The sequence below is a fragment of the Fringilla coelebs genome (assembly GCF_963513975.1).
Source record: "Fringilla coelebs genome assembly, chromosome: 5".
Lineage (NCBI taxonomy): Eukaryota > Metazoa > Chordata > Aves > Passeriformes > Fringillidae > Fringilla > Fringilla coelebs.
In genome coordinates this window covers 37,214,022-37,230,223 of record NC_140033.1, presented here as the reverse complement: position 1 = coordinate 37,230,223, position 16,202 = coordinate 37,214,022, and the positions used below count along the sequence as shown (strand labels likewise).

The 16,202-nt window shown below is 38.7% G+C and overlaps 1 protein-coding gene across 4 annotated transcripts in view; it reads left to right on the top strand.

Annotated features, from left to right (window-relative positions):
- Positions 1-16,202, top strand: part of OSBPL8 (oxysterol binding protein like 8) — an 83,627-nt gene that overhangs the window by 44,546 nt on the left and 22,879 nt on the right. For all 4 annotated transcript variants that reach the window (XM_084206902.1, XM_084206904.1, XM_084206905.1 and 1 more), the window contains 4 exons: positions 10,173-10,240; positions 13,517-13,597; positions 14,395-14,496; positions 15,210-15,413. In XM_084206902.1, coding sequence (XP_084063028.1) covers positions 10,173-10,240; positions 13,517-13,597; positions 14,395-14,496; positions 15,210-15,413 — 455 coding nt within the window. The remainder of the gene's footprint in view (positions 1-10,172; positions 10,241-13,516; positions 13,598-14,394; positions 14,497-15,209; positions 15,414-16,202) is intronic.

Here is a 16,202-nt window from a genome sequence, read left to right as displayed (position 1 = left end):
AGCTGAGCAGTGAGCAAAGCTATTTACTCCGTGTGGGAGGAGCTGAGCAGGCTGCAAGCGAGGAGATGCAGCCAAGTACAGTTGCCAGCAGTGCATGGGGAGTCTTGGTGGTCATTGGTCACCACTCTCAGGCTTGCCTCTGGAATTACTCCTCAGCTAAACTGCACTGGACTTGGAAATACCAGAGAACAGAAGAATATTTGGTGAAAGAAATTTGCTTCTCTCAGCTACTCTCCAACTTATAGCCTCATGGTTTAGGTATAATTTTTTTCTGAATCAAATATCAGTGCAGAAGGCAAGTATATCTTTAATACCCTTTTTATTAAATAGGGAAAAAACCACTTACTTCAAATCCACATGTGAAAATCAGTTGTTGGATAAAACCTTCATAGGAATGATTGTCTGCCTGTTCTTTTTCTGTTCTACCTGTTTCTTTTCCTGTTTTCTGCATGCTGTAAAATAATTCTCTACTGCATGTAGAGAATTATTTATGACCTTTTCATGGACTGGGGGAAGTATTCTACTGGAAAAGGTAGTAATGTTGAAATGTCAGGGCAAATTACTGTCAAAATTGCAGAGCAAGTCTGAAAAGCTTCTGCTTTCCTCTACTACACCAAGCTTTCCTTCCTCTTTCTTTTCTCTCTAGCTTTCACAGAGTTTGGTTTTAAGAAGATTTTAGTTTTTCCTTGGGTACCTATAAGGGGAAAAAGATTTTTTTTTTTTTTTAGTTTGCATCACTATCCATTGTCTTACTACTTGCTGTATTACTGCATCAATATTAGTTTTTAGAATGTGTTAGGTATTCTAAACTTCTAAAGTGTCTATAAAAAGGATTATAGTGAAAATTCCTTATTTGGGTAGTCCAGATAGATTTGATTTGAGTTCAATTTCATTGAATTCATGCCTTTACAATTCGGAGAGATCTTTTTTGTTAAGACTGATTTTTTCAGTTGTAAATATTTTTCCATTGGAGAAATGTTTTAAAACTAAAACCAGACTTTGTCAAAAGTGTTCACAAGTTGTCAGAACTCCATATATCTTCTATTTGACTTTGTTTTGTACAATGAGATTTTACATTTTGCTCCAGGCAATATCCTGGAAAAATGTGTTAAGCACGGGATTAGGATTGGGTTTTCGGCCAGCATTTACTATTTACTGTTGAAGAAGCCCTGATTCACTATCTGATGGGAGAAATGCATTCTGTCCTTTAGAAAAATATGAACATTAAATAAGTTTTGCTCCTCTGAAGAGATTGACTGAGAATGGATTCTTGTGCTCCCTCCTTCCCCAAGATACATGAACTAAATATTTCAGTCATGTAGGGATTTCTGTGTTCTGACTGATACAGGTGTTTTATAAAGCAGAGAAACCAGGAAACTTTTTTTCTGTTTCAGTGGCATACTTAGTCTAGTGTCTCCCATGGTGACTTAAACTTTTATTATGAAAAAGCTCATGTATTAATGTATAGATACTCTGTGTCATGCACTTAATGCCTTTAAGCTAAAGTGCAGATACCTCCCTGTTTATGCAGGCTTTTCTGCCATGTCTGACTTCTGCGGTTGGACTGGGCTGTAGTTCTGTTTGTGAGTATCTGAAACTGTAAACTTCTAAGCTGTGTATGAGAGTGCATTTTCTAGGTATATCAATTCTTAACACACTCAAAACTAATATCAAAAGGATAGAAAGTTTGTCTAAGATCACAAAGTCTGATTTCATCAGTAGATGGACCTATTCTGTCTGAATTTATTTTCAGGAAGGAGAGAGGAAGAAAAAGCATTTATGGGATTTTTTGGTCTTTGCAGGGGGGTGGAGTGAGGAGATGAAGGAGGAAGCTTAAATTAGATTTTTTCTTTTCCTCCTTGGTTGTAGTGGTGAGACAGAGTCGTAAAAGACTCAGAGCCTGCCTCTCCTTTGTTGCTGTTGAGTTAAAGCAGAAGGTGCTTAGAATACTTGGATAACAGCTTCCTTGACTGGAGAGAGCCTCAGAGAGGGGAAATGTAACATTATCTGCATTGAAATTCTTAATTTTATCTACCCAAAGAATTCAGTTTCAGTCCTATATGGAGAAAAGGGCATAGGAAGGAGAAAGAGGTATTTTAATCTGTTCCTGTTTACAGTTTGACTACATGAGCAGTGTCAAGGGACCTGAGAGGTCATGGAGAGAAGTAAGGGAAAGGCCTTCAGGATTATGTTGTTTCCTGAAACCCCTGGAAATGCAGCTGCTCCTTAGGAACGTGAACAGAAGGTGGCAGAGAAGACCCAGCTGTGAAACAAGCTGGTGGGCTGGCAGGTAGGGCCCCGGGCTGGAGGCAGATGCAGACTGTGCAGGTGTCTGATGGAGGAGCCTCCCCCCTTCGATCTGTGTGACCCAGCCGTTTCAGAACGAGAGTGACATGGACACGGCTGGATCCCGGTGTCAGCAGAGTGCTCTGGGCAGGGTCACAGCCCTGACTCTGAAAGAGGAGATAACAGCCCCATTAACTGGGCAAGGTAGGTCTGTAATGAGAGGATACAGTTCCTTCTGTGTGTAAGACGAGTTCTACTGCAGCTTTCTCTTGATTTTAATTAGGGGGAAAAAAAAAAAGTGTATTATGAATCGATTTGAACCAAGGTATTTGCTCTGTTTTGTAGTTAGGACAGATTTGGAGAAGTGATATGGAGCTGTGTTTATTAAAACAAAACAAAACCAAACAGGAAAAAATGTTAGTGTTCTCCCTCCTTACATTTCCTCATTGCCCCACCACTCCACTCCTTTAGTTTTTTAGCTGCTTTTTCTGTTCCATCTGGGACATCTGGACAAGTATTGTTTCAACTGAAGGAAGTGTGAGACACAGGATTGGATAAATGGAGACAGGCCTGAATACATGATGCTTTTCCAGTTTTTCCTATTCCCAGTGCTGTGCTTAAGTGAATCGTGTTTTTCATATAGCATATAATGGTTTCTATTGATGGCCATCTGTGCCTCATCTTTGCTTTTTCTGATACCTCTTTTTACCTTGTCATATATTGGGAAGTTAACTACACTTCTTTTTATAAGGCCATAGAGTAAATAGTATTATTTGAGGGTTAATCATGTTCATGCTGCTATTGATTTAATTTATGGCACGTGATTCGCTTTGTAAGAAAAGGAGAGTATGGAATAAGGTAAGAATTCAGGTTCTTACTTTCAAGGCAGATCTTGGTGTCCTATTGTCCTGTTTTTTAGTAGAGAAGCTTTCAAAACATGTTTTGTCAGAAGTAAAGATTCATGGGGAGAATGGGACCAGCAGAGAAATTTCAAATGGGAAGGAAGTTCCACATTTGCAAGAGGGTGGCTGTGCACACTAGTCCTTGCAGCAAAGAGGCTGCTGGTGTAACGAGCCGTGGATGAAGGTGGTTAGGGAGAGATGATTTGACTTCATTATGGTAGCTGCCAGCAGGAGGAGTTTGGATCAGCAGATTTCTAGTCTCGAATCACAGTTTACTGGAATCCTTTTTGTGTTTAAAATTTAAGCTGGCCCGTTTAAGTGTTTTATTCATTGAATAAAATATTTGGGGCATTAATAACAAAAAGCCTTTTTTGTGGAGATTATTTAGGGCAGCTCTTTCATGAGTCAGGCTGGTTTGTTTATAAAAATATGGGAGAGTTTTAAGAAGAAAAAGCAATTGCCTCACCTTTTAAAGAAAAACAAGAAATGAAGATGTAGAGGCCATGGCAGTCAGTTGACATAAACTAGTTAGGTGAGTGCCAGAACAGGAAAGTTCAACTTGGCTGCATAATGCAAACGATTGACTCTCTTTTCTGATTCCCATAGCGTACCACAATATCAAACAGGGAAGCCACAAAGCCCATGAGTTGTCCTTTGTGCAGTATAGATTTGGGACATGAAAGACTAACAGGAACTCAATTTAAGGAATCCTTAAAACATAAATACCATTTTTGCGTACTTAGAAATGAGTAGGACTAAAATTGAGAGGTAAAAAATAAGATACGGTGTGTTTCCCAGAAAAAAGGAGCTGAAGCAATTCCACTTTAAGCATCCTAAGAGCTTTGATGAGAGGAGTATAGTGTTGCTTGGCTTGCTGTTGATTTGGCAGCCTCTGTCTCTTCACTGCATTTTTCATGTGCGCCCTTCGTTTGTTTCTTTTTTTTCCTCTTTTGTATCTTACTCATCAGAATGTGAGGTAAAAGGCTGCTACTGCAACACTCTTGCTCCAAGCAGCTTATGCTAACCAGCTTTCACAGAGAACATAATCCTTACACAAACACCTTAACTCATGAAGGAAGAAGGTCCAGTGCGACGTAGGTTTTCTTCATGTGCTGGGATTTCATCTGTGTTTTCTCCAAGAGCTGATGGCCGAAAGCTCGTCCGGAACGCTTCATTTGGCGGATATAACGAGCTCTCTCCTGCTTTACCAGGTTTGTTTTGGTCTTGCATTTCTTAAAATGTACAGCAGCGAAACTAATTTCTACCTCAAATTTTCATGCTTGAATGAAAGTAATGTACTGAGATGTGGGTAGAAATCAGAAAGATTATTACTTGTATGCATTTCGATAACAGCTCTTTGTAGTGGCAAGATTTGCAGACAGGGAAAGGAGTAAGTTAGCTTTCTCACTGCCACAGATCTCACTTTAAAATGCATTGGTGTATTTGAGACTGACTGGAATGTTTGTTTTGGTTGTTTGGGCTTTTAGGACTGAGGTTCTGTGATGTGGTTTATAAATGCCTTCCTTTCTTGTACTTCCCCCTGCCCCCCCCCAATAAATGGATCTGCTTTAAAATTGTAAGGTACAGCAGAAGGTTTTCATTTAGCTGTAACTACTGGAAAATCTGCAGGCTGGCCATCAATGGTTTGACATAAAATTACAAGATAGAAAATGAGGACTAAAAACATAGCTTTGCTAAACTCTGTAGTGCAAGATTTTGAAGACTTAAAACCTCTGAAAGGGCTTTAATCTTGTTTTGCGCAGATTTGTTGTTTCCTGAAAATCAGTACTGGAATAGTGAAATGAATTTGGTGATCATTGCATGTCATTGTTCATAATGTGCACTTCTGACGTAGGTACCTGGATTTCAGCAGTTTATTTCAGAAAGCCTCAGTGCTTGAAAATGTGTTACAAGGTCACCCATTCCTGAAGGGGGACATAGTACAAACTGTGCATTCTTTCCAGAATCGCTCTGGATGTGTGACTTGTCTTGTGCATGCGCAGAGATGCACTTTATTGTGTAGTCCTGCGGGGCCAGGATGTTGGGGGGGGGAAGGAAAGGGGGGGAATAAAATAGTTTTCACTTTCTATTGCCTGCCTCCTGCAGCATGGCTCACTGAATTTGTAAGCCCTGGTTCTGAAGCCCCAGAGCAGAGTTGGGTGCAGACCATGGGGGAGGTTGCAGACACCATGTTTTATTGAACATTTTTATCCTGGAATGTTTCCTTTCACTCTGTTTCAGGAAATGATTAGCCTTCTACCAAGAATCTAGCACTGAGTTTTATTCAAGCTGCTTACAAAATAAAAGCTCTCAAAGCTTGAAAGCATTGGGTTGGCAAGAAGATAAGTGCTTCCTACCTTTAAAATAAATATGTGTAGTCTGGTAATTAGTGGGGAAAAAGGGATCTCATTTTGTATTTGCTTCCTTTCTGTATAGAATTCTGCAGCTAAAGCTGATCACTGTTCATAAGCAGACAATGAATGAGTACTTAAAATGCAGAACAAATAGAAAGCAGTTTTTAATGAAAAAATTCAAGTGTGTACATAGAATTAAAAAATGCTTGCTCTTTTGGAATCTTGCATGTATCTCTGAAGAGTTTCAACATTCCTAACATGCTTAATGAATATTCTTTATGTGCTCTTTCAGATTGGTTTAGGCGAAGAGTAATTGTCTGTTTTAAATATGTTCATGTATAGTTACAGTGATGATAGTCTTTGGGTATTTTTTTTAATTTCATGTGGTGCTTACAAAAGGGAACACTACTGTTAAAAAATACATTAAAGGACTTCGCTTACTTTTCTGATTACTTTGCTTTCAAAGTCCATGGAGGAATCTGAGTTAGTTAATATGGGATTGTTCTCTTAAATCTAGTTGTCAATAAGCTTTTGGAAGTCAGTCAGTTAAAGAGACTATGGTTCCCTGTGTTCAATGCTTTAAAAAGATTTTTTCTTTTTTTTCTGATGTGTTTATTATATGGCACCAGTATTGATAATTCCCACTAAGTACAGCTCATAGTTCTTCCAGAAGCATTTTCCAGCTGAAGTATTTGTTCCTCAAAACTGCACATACACACCAGTAATCAAATCAGGCCGTTCCTTTCTTTTCACTTGGAAGTCAGTAATACTGTTGCTTGGATTGCTATTTGTGATCTTTTCATGCATTGCATTGCTTTTCTGCTGTTTTTTCTGTGTGTTTGAAAAAGAGACTCCAGTGGATAGTAATTACTTCTTTTATGGATAAAATAGATCTGACATTAAAAAGTAGCATGCTTATTTTCTGATGTATTTTTCTCATGTGTCATAATTGCAGATGGCATTTATTGAGAGGCACAAAGCCAGTATTCGAGATGTAAGAGTTATGTGGTTGGTTTTGGTTTTTCCCTTCCTTCAAAATTGACTGAAGGGATAGATTGTGGGTGCAACTTCAAAAAGTATATGTTATGCTTGGAAAATTGAAATCTATTATCTAGACAGGCTCTTTTTTTTTTTTGAAACTGTACCCTGCCACAGTCTTTATCCTAAATGGTCTTTAATTTTGCAGGGTATATAGCCTTTTGTTAACAACAGTGTTTGAAGAGTTTTGTTTTGTGGTGGTGGGGGTTTTTTTGGTGGTTTTTTTTGTTTGTTTTGTTTTTAATTGACTACATAGTCTGTCTCAATCTCTAAAGCAGCACTGTTTGATTTTGTTTCATTGATCTCTTGTATGCAAGGATTCTGGTTCCTCTGTCAGGCTCTTAAATCTCTCTGAAAGCTCCTAATGAGTTTTAATGTAGATTTTTACCTGCAAGTTTTGGAAGAACATGCTGAGTGCTCACGGTAGGAATGCACTAATGGACAGTTTCCCTTGGCTTCTGAGGTCATACCATGAACTGTGGCTGACTGCACTGGCATTGGGATCAGCTTTCAGAGCCCATGGCACCTGAGCCGTTAAGATAAGGAAAGTCACACTGGGAGAAAGCCTGTTAAGGTGTAGTGTTGCTTTGAAGGCAATCGCTGGTGCTCAGAACTGCTTTAGAGAGTACAGTAGTGGTGCTCCTAACTCTAAAGAATGTTTTCCAGGATTGTAGGGGGAAAAGATACATAAATTCAAAGGATTCAGTGGAGAGGAAATTACAGAAAGGGACTGTCTTCAACACCTGAATTTCTAAATTGTGAAATGTGGGCTCAGGTTATTTTGTTAAGGCGCTACTGATCAAGTTTCAAGGTGGGAAAGAACTAGTAAGCTAAAATATTAGGCCCAAAACCACTGCTGGTAAATATAGAAAAACTTGAAACACTTTCATTTTATTATATCCTGCTTCTAGCCTCTTGTGCTCTGGCAGTGTCTGCTCCAGACAGCTGTCTGTATTGTGAGCTTATCCCTACACAGAGGGAGGTCAGCAGTAGGATGGTGGGGGATGCAAAGCTGCATGACTGGGTTTCCTCACAGACCAAGATGGGGCAGTGCAGGTGTTCCAGGAGGTGCAGCACCCTGACTTGGCTTTGCTAATGAACCCCTGAGAGAGCCCTTTTCTGTGCTGTGGGTGAGGAGGGGAACAGTCTGTGTGGTGGGTAAGTTCATGAATCAGCTGGCACACACACCTCTGCAGCTGGAGACTGAAAGCAAGGAGGTGAAATTCATGGAAATGCAACTGAACTTTGGTCTTTGAGTCCAGTTCTCTGGGGCAGAATAGTTCTTTCTGGTTTCATTTCTTCTTGGTGGTACTGATGCAAAGCTTGTTTGTGAAAATAAAAAATGTATGTCTGTTGGGTAAGGGTGTGTAAAGTCCATAAAATTGTTGTGCTTCAGAAAGCAAGCTTGGAATTATAGCTTCTCTTCTGTAAGAACAATCCTGACTTAGCACTTCCTTGCTGATTCCCCCTCACTAAGGCTTCTGTATGTGCCATTAAATAAACAAAAATGGGAAAGTCATTAGAAAATGCCTGCATTGCATTTTCAGGGGATTTGATTCCTTTTCTTTTGGGCACTGGATGAGGAGAAAACCTCTGCTGTGGTTGTGGTGTGTGTCTGACTGCCTAAGACTGGCATTGAATCCAGTAACTTCTCAATAAACCAAGGCAAGAGTAGCCTCTGAGGCTTTAGACAACCTTTGTTTTGTTTCATGCCTGATAACTAGTGCTGTAGAAAATGTGCTTTTGCTTTTGGTATTATCTAGGAAATGTAGCTTCTGGTGTCTAGATTTTTTGTGAATTCCCGAGTACTACAAATCTTCCACCTGCCAAAGTACTCCTTTCCTGTTGTCAAATGGTCTCCTACGTTACAGTTTTCATGAGCTGAACAAATCTATTGTGGGTGTGTTGGAAGAATTTAAAAATGAAGGATTTAAGGAGCTATGCCCTGGTGGGGCTTTTAAGGATGTTAAAGTTTGTGACGGCATGTAGGCCTTCCTTTCTGTGAATGTAAAATGGGATATTGTACTGCAGTATATAATTTTTAAAAATCTGTTCTTACAAAGGAATATCTGCACAAAGTAATAAATATAAAGGGAGAAAAATCCCCAAAAGACTGATTACCAGACCAAAATCAAGAGGAATCTTAAGATTTTTCATGTAACCTAGAGATTAACCTAATGCCCCTTCAAATCCATGAATTTTCCCAGGCTGTGTAATTGTGACAAATGAATCAGTTCTGTCTTAGAGTTTCTAGGTATTATATGTTCTGGAAGGCTGAAGATAACAATAACCAAAAAAAGAATTCCTACTATGGACAAGCTACCCAACACTGCTACAGAAAGTTCTTTCAAAGCTCATAGTTTCCCCTCACATGCACACATTCCCCTCAAGAATGTGAAGTCAAGGAGTTTCTCTGGTGAGTCTTCTCATTTCAGGGATCAGAATACTGATTTCTGTTTCGAAGCCCAGAGGGATGCTCCAAAGCAAAGGTGGTGTCCATGGGCGCAGTGTGCCTGCTGGTGCCGTGTCTGGTGTGGTGTCTGCTCTGTGCACTGCCCTGCTGGTGCAGGGTGCCCCTGCTGGTGCAGTGCCCTCTCAGGCACAGCTCTTGGACACCCCTGTGCCAGGCTTCTCAGCTGCCTGGGCTGTTCTGAAATCCATGCCTGAATTCAGAGTCTCATTTGCCTCCTCTTTAGAAGGTGTGTGAATGATGGCATGCTGACTTACTCAGATAAATGCATTGTGCAATTTGTTTTATTCCTGTTTCTAAAAGCTTTATGTTGCCACCACTCTCTTCAGATTAAATTCATCAGCGAGTGAGATGTTGTCTTGTAGGCACAGGGGGCAATTTTTCTGTGAGAGGGTGCCAGGTTCTCAGTATATGTTCCGTGGCACAGAGCAGCTGTGGGGCAGCACCCATACCAGTTGTGTCTCTGTTTTCCACTGTTGCACAGACACTAACTTACTTTGCATTCTGGATACTGGGGAAGTGTGGGGTTTGTCACAAAAGAGAAAGATGGGATTTTGACAACTGTTTGCATAAAAGGCCTTGTAGTTATGCTTCTTGAGTGTTAAGTTGAAAGTATAACTTCAAGGGTAATGTAAGGAACTTTTTCCATTGTCTTGCAAAAAAATCCTGACTGATGATTTTAATGAGATTTGCTTTTGTGTAGGTGGTATTTAACAATTATCTAGCTCAGAAAGGTTCAGAAATGAGCAAACAAAAAAAGGCTTTGTTTAGTACTCTTCTGTGTGCCTGCATGTATGCAGGTAGGGTAGAATGAGAAAATAAAAGGACAAAAGTTGGCACATTGTATTTACAGTTCATTGGGTTATTGGATCAGGTGCAGCATTATCCAAATACACTGAACTGCTCTTGCCTCTTAGTGGCAAGTATTGAATTAGTGTATATGGTAGTAGCCAGTATGTTTTCAACTGATGAGATAGATTGGTATGTATATGCTATTTGAAAATTTGATTTACTTGTACTTTTTTATGCTAAACACATTGGCAAATTTATTTCAAAAGCTAGTTCATATAAATTTTATTAATGAATTTAAATAATTTGCAACAATGCTGTTTCTTCTTTAAGGTTTTGACAAAGGGAAGGACGATGCGTCACAAAAAGACGATGCAGCATATTCTATGTCAAAAAGCAAGGTAAGGAACACAACCCCTAACCTGTCTTACAAATGTTGGTGTGTAAAGTTACAGATTTTTAATTAAGAGCAAGTGTATTTAACTTTTGTTCTAGATAATCTTGAAGATTGCTCTTCATATTCAGCAATAGACAAAGATTAAAGGGAATCTCTTAATATAGTTCCCAGGATGATATCCAAATCTGTGGTTCAAAGTAGTGGAAATTAAATATGAAGTCTTCTTGTGGCTCTCTTGGAGTAGGATATTACCTTGCTATAGAGTTTAAAAGCTCTTACTTACCCAGCTATGTGGTTTTCTATTTTCTGCTAGGATATCCGCTGTTTTTTTAAAGAGACAAGTGTGGTAACAGACACTTAGAGATTGTTGGGTTGCAGCAGGTGTGGGTTGCTCTGGAAGGTGACAGCTAGCTCCCAGGGGAAAGGGGGAAATTCTTGCTTTTTGCTGCTTTTGCACACAGCTGTTCCCACAGCACTCTGTCCTGGACACAGGCAGCCACACCCCTTGGAGATAGGCTTTGCACTCGAGGTCTTGACACAAATTTTTCTGTGGTATTTGATGTATCAGAGCCATAAAGACAAACATTACAAAGATACTGAAGTAAAATGAAGAGGCTTAAAGATTATAGTAGCATTTCCAGGCTTGAATGTTGTCATTGAAATTGCAATGGGATAAGCAGTTTTGTGGTGTGTGGCTAAGCATTTCAAACTGTTGGTGTCTTACACATGACTTGGAATCGCAAAACTTTGTATCTTTTTGCTTTACTGCATCCTAGAGCCTCACTTGTCAGGAATATCAAGTAAGCATATTTACCATCCAGTTTTCTTGTGATCAAAATATTTATATTGGTCCAGAAACCTCCAAATCAGCTTGACTTGGAAATCAAGTTAATATGATCTTTTTTGACTTGGATTTATTCCAGACTCTCAAAAATCATATGTCTTTGACTATCCAATTCCTTTTTCCTCTCCCTTATACTTATTTTTTCTTGGCTGTTGTCTTAACAGGATCTTAAGTCTTTGGGTTCTTTGCTATTACATTTTTTGTGTCTTTCTGTCAAAGATGATACCAATATTCCTAGTTTTGCTAATACGTGCTTTTCTTCACCCTTTTTTTTTTTTTTATTGCTGCATGTGGGGCTTGATTTTACTAATGGAAGTGAAATAGCAGCCCTGCTTACTAAGGGAGAATGGAAAAGCAGTGATGGGACTTGCCTGGAACCTGGTACTGAATGTACCTTGCTGGGAGTTACAGCAGGTTCTCTTAAAGTGTTTTCTTCTAAATTTTTTATCCCATCTGCTTTGTGTGGATGTAACAGTGAGAAGGTTACTGGCTTAAAAATATACACACAGATCACTGACCTGTCTCATAACATTGAACAGCTAAATGTAAACCTTTACTCAGTGTCATATTAATGACCTTTAAAACGGAGACAATGAGAAAATTAGTTTTTTAAGTAGGGAAACTTATTGGTTTGGGGCTTTTCTATGCATGACCTTTAGATTGCCTTAGCTTTCTGTTGGTAAGCAACTAGAATATTTATGAATGTTTTGCTTAAGTTGTTCCATTATAGCTTGCATAATGAGTTCATTACCTCTTCTTATGTGACAGTGATAATCATTTTTCCCCTCTTCTGTTACTACATCTAAAGTACTGTGTTTCCTTTAGATTCTAGAGAGAGGAATTTAATTTCAAGTTGTGCACTCATCTTAAAGCTAAATTTTGAGTGTCAAGAACATACATTTATTACAAGATGTTTCCTGTATTTTTCCAAGATAGATACAGAAGTTAAAGAACATTCACTTATCATTAAAATAATTGTGAGCTAAAACTACTTTTTGCCCATTATTGCACATATCTTTTTTACAGTACCTAAGTAGACTCCTGTAAAGTCTTAGTTCTGAATTAAAGATGTAAAGAAGAATCCAGGTTAAATTGTTCTGTACAGATTGTGACTCTTTAGGCTTTGTTTCTTTTGTTTGAGCAGCCTGTGAGTTAAGAGAATGCTGAAGTGCCCTGTTTTTATTATAACTGTGAGTTTACTCAAGGCTTGTATATTTTTGGACTGTTGTTTTATAGTATTCCAAAACACAAATTCAGTGAATAGACTATGCACAGTCATTTGAGATTTGCAATGTGGAACATCTTAAGGGTCAGTTTTGATGAAAGTGTCCTTGAATTTGAATTGAATACTCAGTTTAGAATGTTAAAGTATTTTGGTTTGGTGGTTTGTTTTTTGGGGTTTTTTTTTGACAATGCAGACGTTTTGGGTCCACCAGACTTATGTTTCAGTGCACAAAGAAATACAGCTCTCTAATTTATTTGAAGTCTGTATTTAATGAACACCTACTCAGTGTTTTCTGACCTCCAGTAGGAATGGTATGAAAACTCTATCACAGACTCGTCTTAGACTTCTCTTTTTCCTTTTTTTTTTTTTCCCCTAAAGAGTGCTGTTCCCAAAGTGAAAGTGAATATTTGGTGGCTTTAGTTCCCTTTTAACTAGTAGGCAGCAAACCTCCAGGTGCAAACTTTGAACCTTGCAAGACATGGGGGAGAGGCGGGGGGAGAAATCATGTGGTGCTGAGGCAGCTCGTTGTCCTGCATGAAGGAGACTTGGGTGTCACAAACAAACCTGGCTCTTGCTGATGCCACCGTGAGCTTCTTGAAGATGACTTGTAAAGTAATTAGAGCGTGGAATTAGGGTTCAAGGAGCAGAACAAGGGCCATTAGTGGGCAGTTGTACTCTGATGAGCACTGAATCCCAGACTGAAGAGGCTGTATTTTCCTTCATGAGTCACAGGGTAAGTGCCTCTATAGCAGTCTGTTTGGAGAAGCTGTCAAGTTGTGGATGAAGACAGCTGATTCTATATTCTGATTCATAAATCCTGAGAATGACTCCTGTGTTAAAACACCAGGATTCTCCTAAAACATTCTCTCTCTGCTAAAATAATGTCTAACTCTTCAAGCATGCTCTGTCTAGTAACAGTCTACATGAGCTAAATACTTGCTGTGTATGGGTCAGCTGCTTCCAAAGGAACCTCAGACTTCTTTCCCATAAAACCCTTACAAAAAGACACTCCATGAATAGGTGGTGAACAGCTCATGTGGCTTATTGGTTTGTTTGGGTTTTTTTAAGAGGGGAAGCAGTAGAGAAGTGAGAGGGAATGGGAACCTTACAAACATAATTGCACTTCAAACACTTGCTAAAGTGCTCGCATCAGTAATATATTCTTGTATCTCTCATTGTCATTTATTTAATATGTGTCTTGTGAATTTCAGTCTGAATCCAAGCTTTTCAATGGCTCTGAGAAGGACATCTCTCAATCTTCAAGCAAACTTACAAAAAAAGAATCTCTCAAGGTGAATTAATTTCCTGGTAACTCCTCAAGGACTATAAATGCATTCACAAAGTTTTTCCTTATTCTCTACTGAGAAGACAAAAATGCCAAATAATGATGAGACTTAGGGAATATTTAAGTATTGAGAGAAGTTGTGCTGTTGAGTCTCTTCAAATTTTACTGTATTTTTACTTGAATAATAGCTTCTATAATGCTGTCTTTAAGATAGCACAATATTGTAGAATTACTCAGATGATAGATTATTTCAGATTGGCAGGGACGTCGGGACATCTACATGCAATGAAATGACAGACTGAATTATCAAAATAGCAATTTGAATGCATTTTTACTATCTTCTTCCCTCTGTACTGTAGCAAGACCAAACTCCACTGTTTGGTAGATACCATTTCAAGAGAAACGTAAAATGATTTGGCTTTAAATGAGGGTGGTACATTCCTGCAAATTTCTCCTAAGGGGGAACATAACTGGTGGGTAAAGACCACAGATCAGATAATGTACCTCTATACTGGAATTTGGTTTGGTTGTTTTTTCCTCCCCTTTGGTTCTAAGAGGAGCTTCAAAGTCCTCAGTTTCTAAAGAAAATTGCAGAGCAATCTGAAATTGGCTATGTCATAGCTGCTCTTGAAGTAATTGTTCACACTTTGAAGTCAAATACTCTGTTTTAAAGCTGTTTTTCTATATCTGTATTGCAAATTGAATTTAGCAGGTTTCTCCTCAGCTTGCATTGGCTGATACGTTTTTGTGCTGATAACTGGCTTATGGCCATGACATTGTGAGTATTTTTATTATTTTTTACAGGTTCAAAAGAAAAACTACAGAGAAGAAAAGAAGAGAGCCACGAAAGAATTACTCAGCACAATCACGGACCCCTCAGTTATTGTTATGGCTGACTGGTTGAAGGTCAGAATCCAAGTGTGAAACCTGAGTTGAAGATGGAGCAGTTAGCTGCTTGCTGCTTTCTGACCAGAATAGAAAAGGCTCAATCTTTTACTTGCTGTTAATGTTTTTCTATAGGCACAGCAGCCACTAATTGCATCCCAAGGTCTCTGTGCTCAAATCCCAGAGGAACTTAGCTCCCACTTACTGCAGTCACCCCAGTCACATTATTCTTTGTGCATAGCCATCAATTCGGGATGAGTCGGCTTTACAATTCTCACTTTGTCCTTCTCATTTTACACTTTGAAGTGGCTCTGTTACATACATAACAATTGCAAAAATAGTTCAGTCAGATATTTGAATATCTGGTTTCTTTGTGTATTTCTGGTAATTTTCCTTTCCTCTCTTAAGAACTAGCTGGTACTGCTGTCTTGAAGACAGCAGTTCATATTATCAGCAATAGTTGATAATATGTCACACTTCCCAGCTGAATTGTCATACTTGCTAGTTGAATTGTCATACTTCCCAAAACAGGATGTGTGCATACCCATTTGTAGAACTGAGTATTCATCAAGACAGAAGAACAAGCATATCTTTACATTCTTTAATAAACCTGGGTAAACTTCTGAAAGACTGCTTTGAAATAAAAGCTAATAAATTTCAATTCTAATTTTGTTAAGGGGGATGATTTTGGTATTGGCTTCACTGAGATATATGTGTCACTGTTTATCTTCTAGATTCGTGGTACCTTGAAAAGCTGGACCAAACTGTGGTGTGTACTGAAACCAGGAGTGTTGCTTCTTTACAAAACTCCCAAAAATGACCAGTGGGTAGGAACAGTGCTGCTGAATGTTTGTGAACTCATCGAGAGGCCTTCTAAAAAAGATGGCTTTTGTTTCAAACTTTTTCATCCTTTGGAGCAGACCATATGGGCTACAAAGGTTAGTGGTGGCATGCATGATTCTTAAGGGATGACTAGCATTAATCAGCTATGAGTAAAGACAACTTTACTCAAAAGTGGAACTATGTTTTCTGTTTCAACTTCAGTGGTTTGTGTTGATTTTGAATGTAAGCCCTCAACATCTAGTCCCATTCATCAGAAAAAGTATTTGATTTATGCTGCTCTGTGTACTTAAAGAGCTTCAGAAGTGAGGTGTGCAAAGGGTTGCCATTAAAAAGGTTAATGCCATCACTGGCAATCACATAAATTAAAGGAATGCATGTTTAACATTATATTTTACATCAGTCAAATCTCATAAATTAAGGTGAGATGTGCCAAAATGAAAGAGTTTTGTTATAAACATTTCTTGGTGTTCAACTCTATATTCATGTAGTAAAATGTCACCTTAGTTCAATTTGCTTGTAAGAGTCAAAAAGCAGATTACTTGCTTGTGCAATAATGGCTCATATTGCAACTTGTTAGCCAAGTCTGTTCCTTTTTGTTATGGTGTTAGGGTGATAAATGTTTCCATTCAGTTCTGACGTCTGTTTGCCTTGTCATACACGGCATAATATTGTGAGCAGCTCTTACCTGTGTTGAAAAGCACAGGTGTGTTCTGCAGAGCAAAGGTTGGTTGCAGTATCTTGTAAGGGTCTTTAATGCTTGCTCTTACTTCTTGTTTATAATCTGATAAACTATTTTAGTCCTTGTTTTGTGTTTACATGTGGAGAGGGGATGTGGAAGCACAGCACAAGTGAACATGTTTTCCTTCTAAAATAATGTCTTGGCT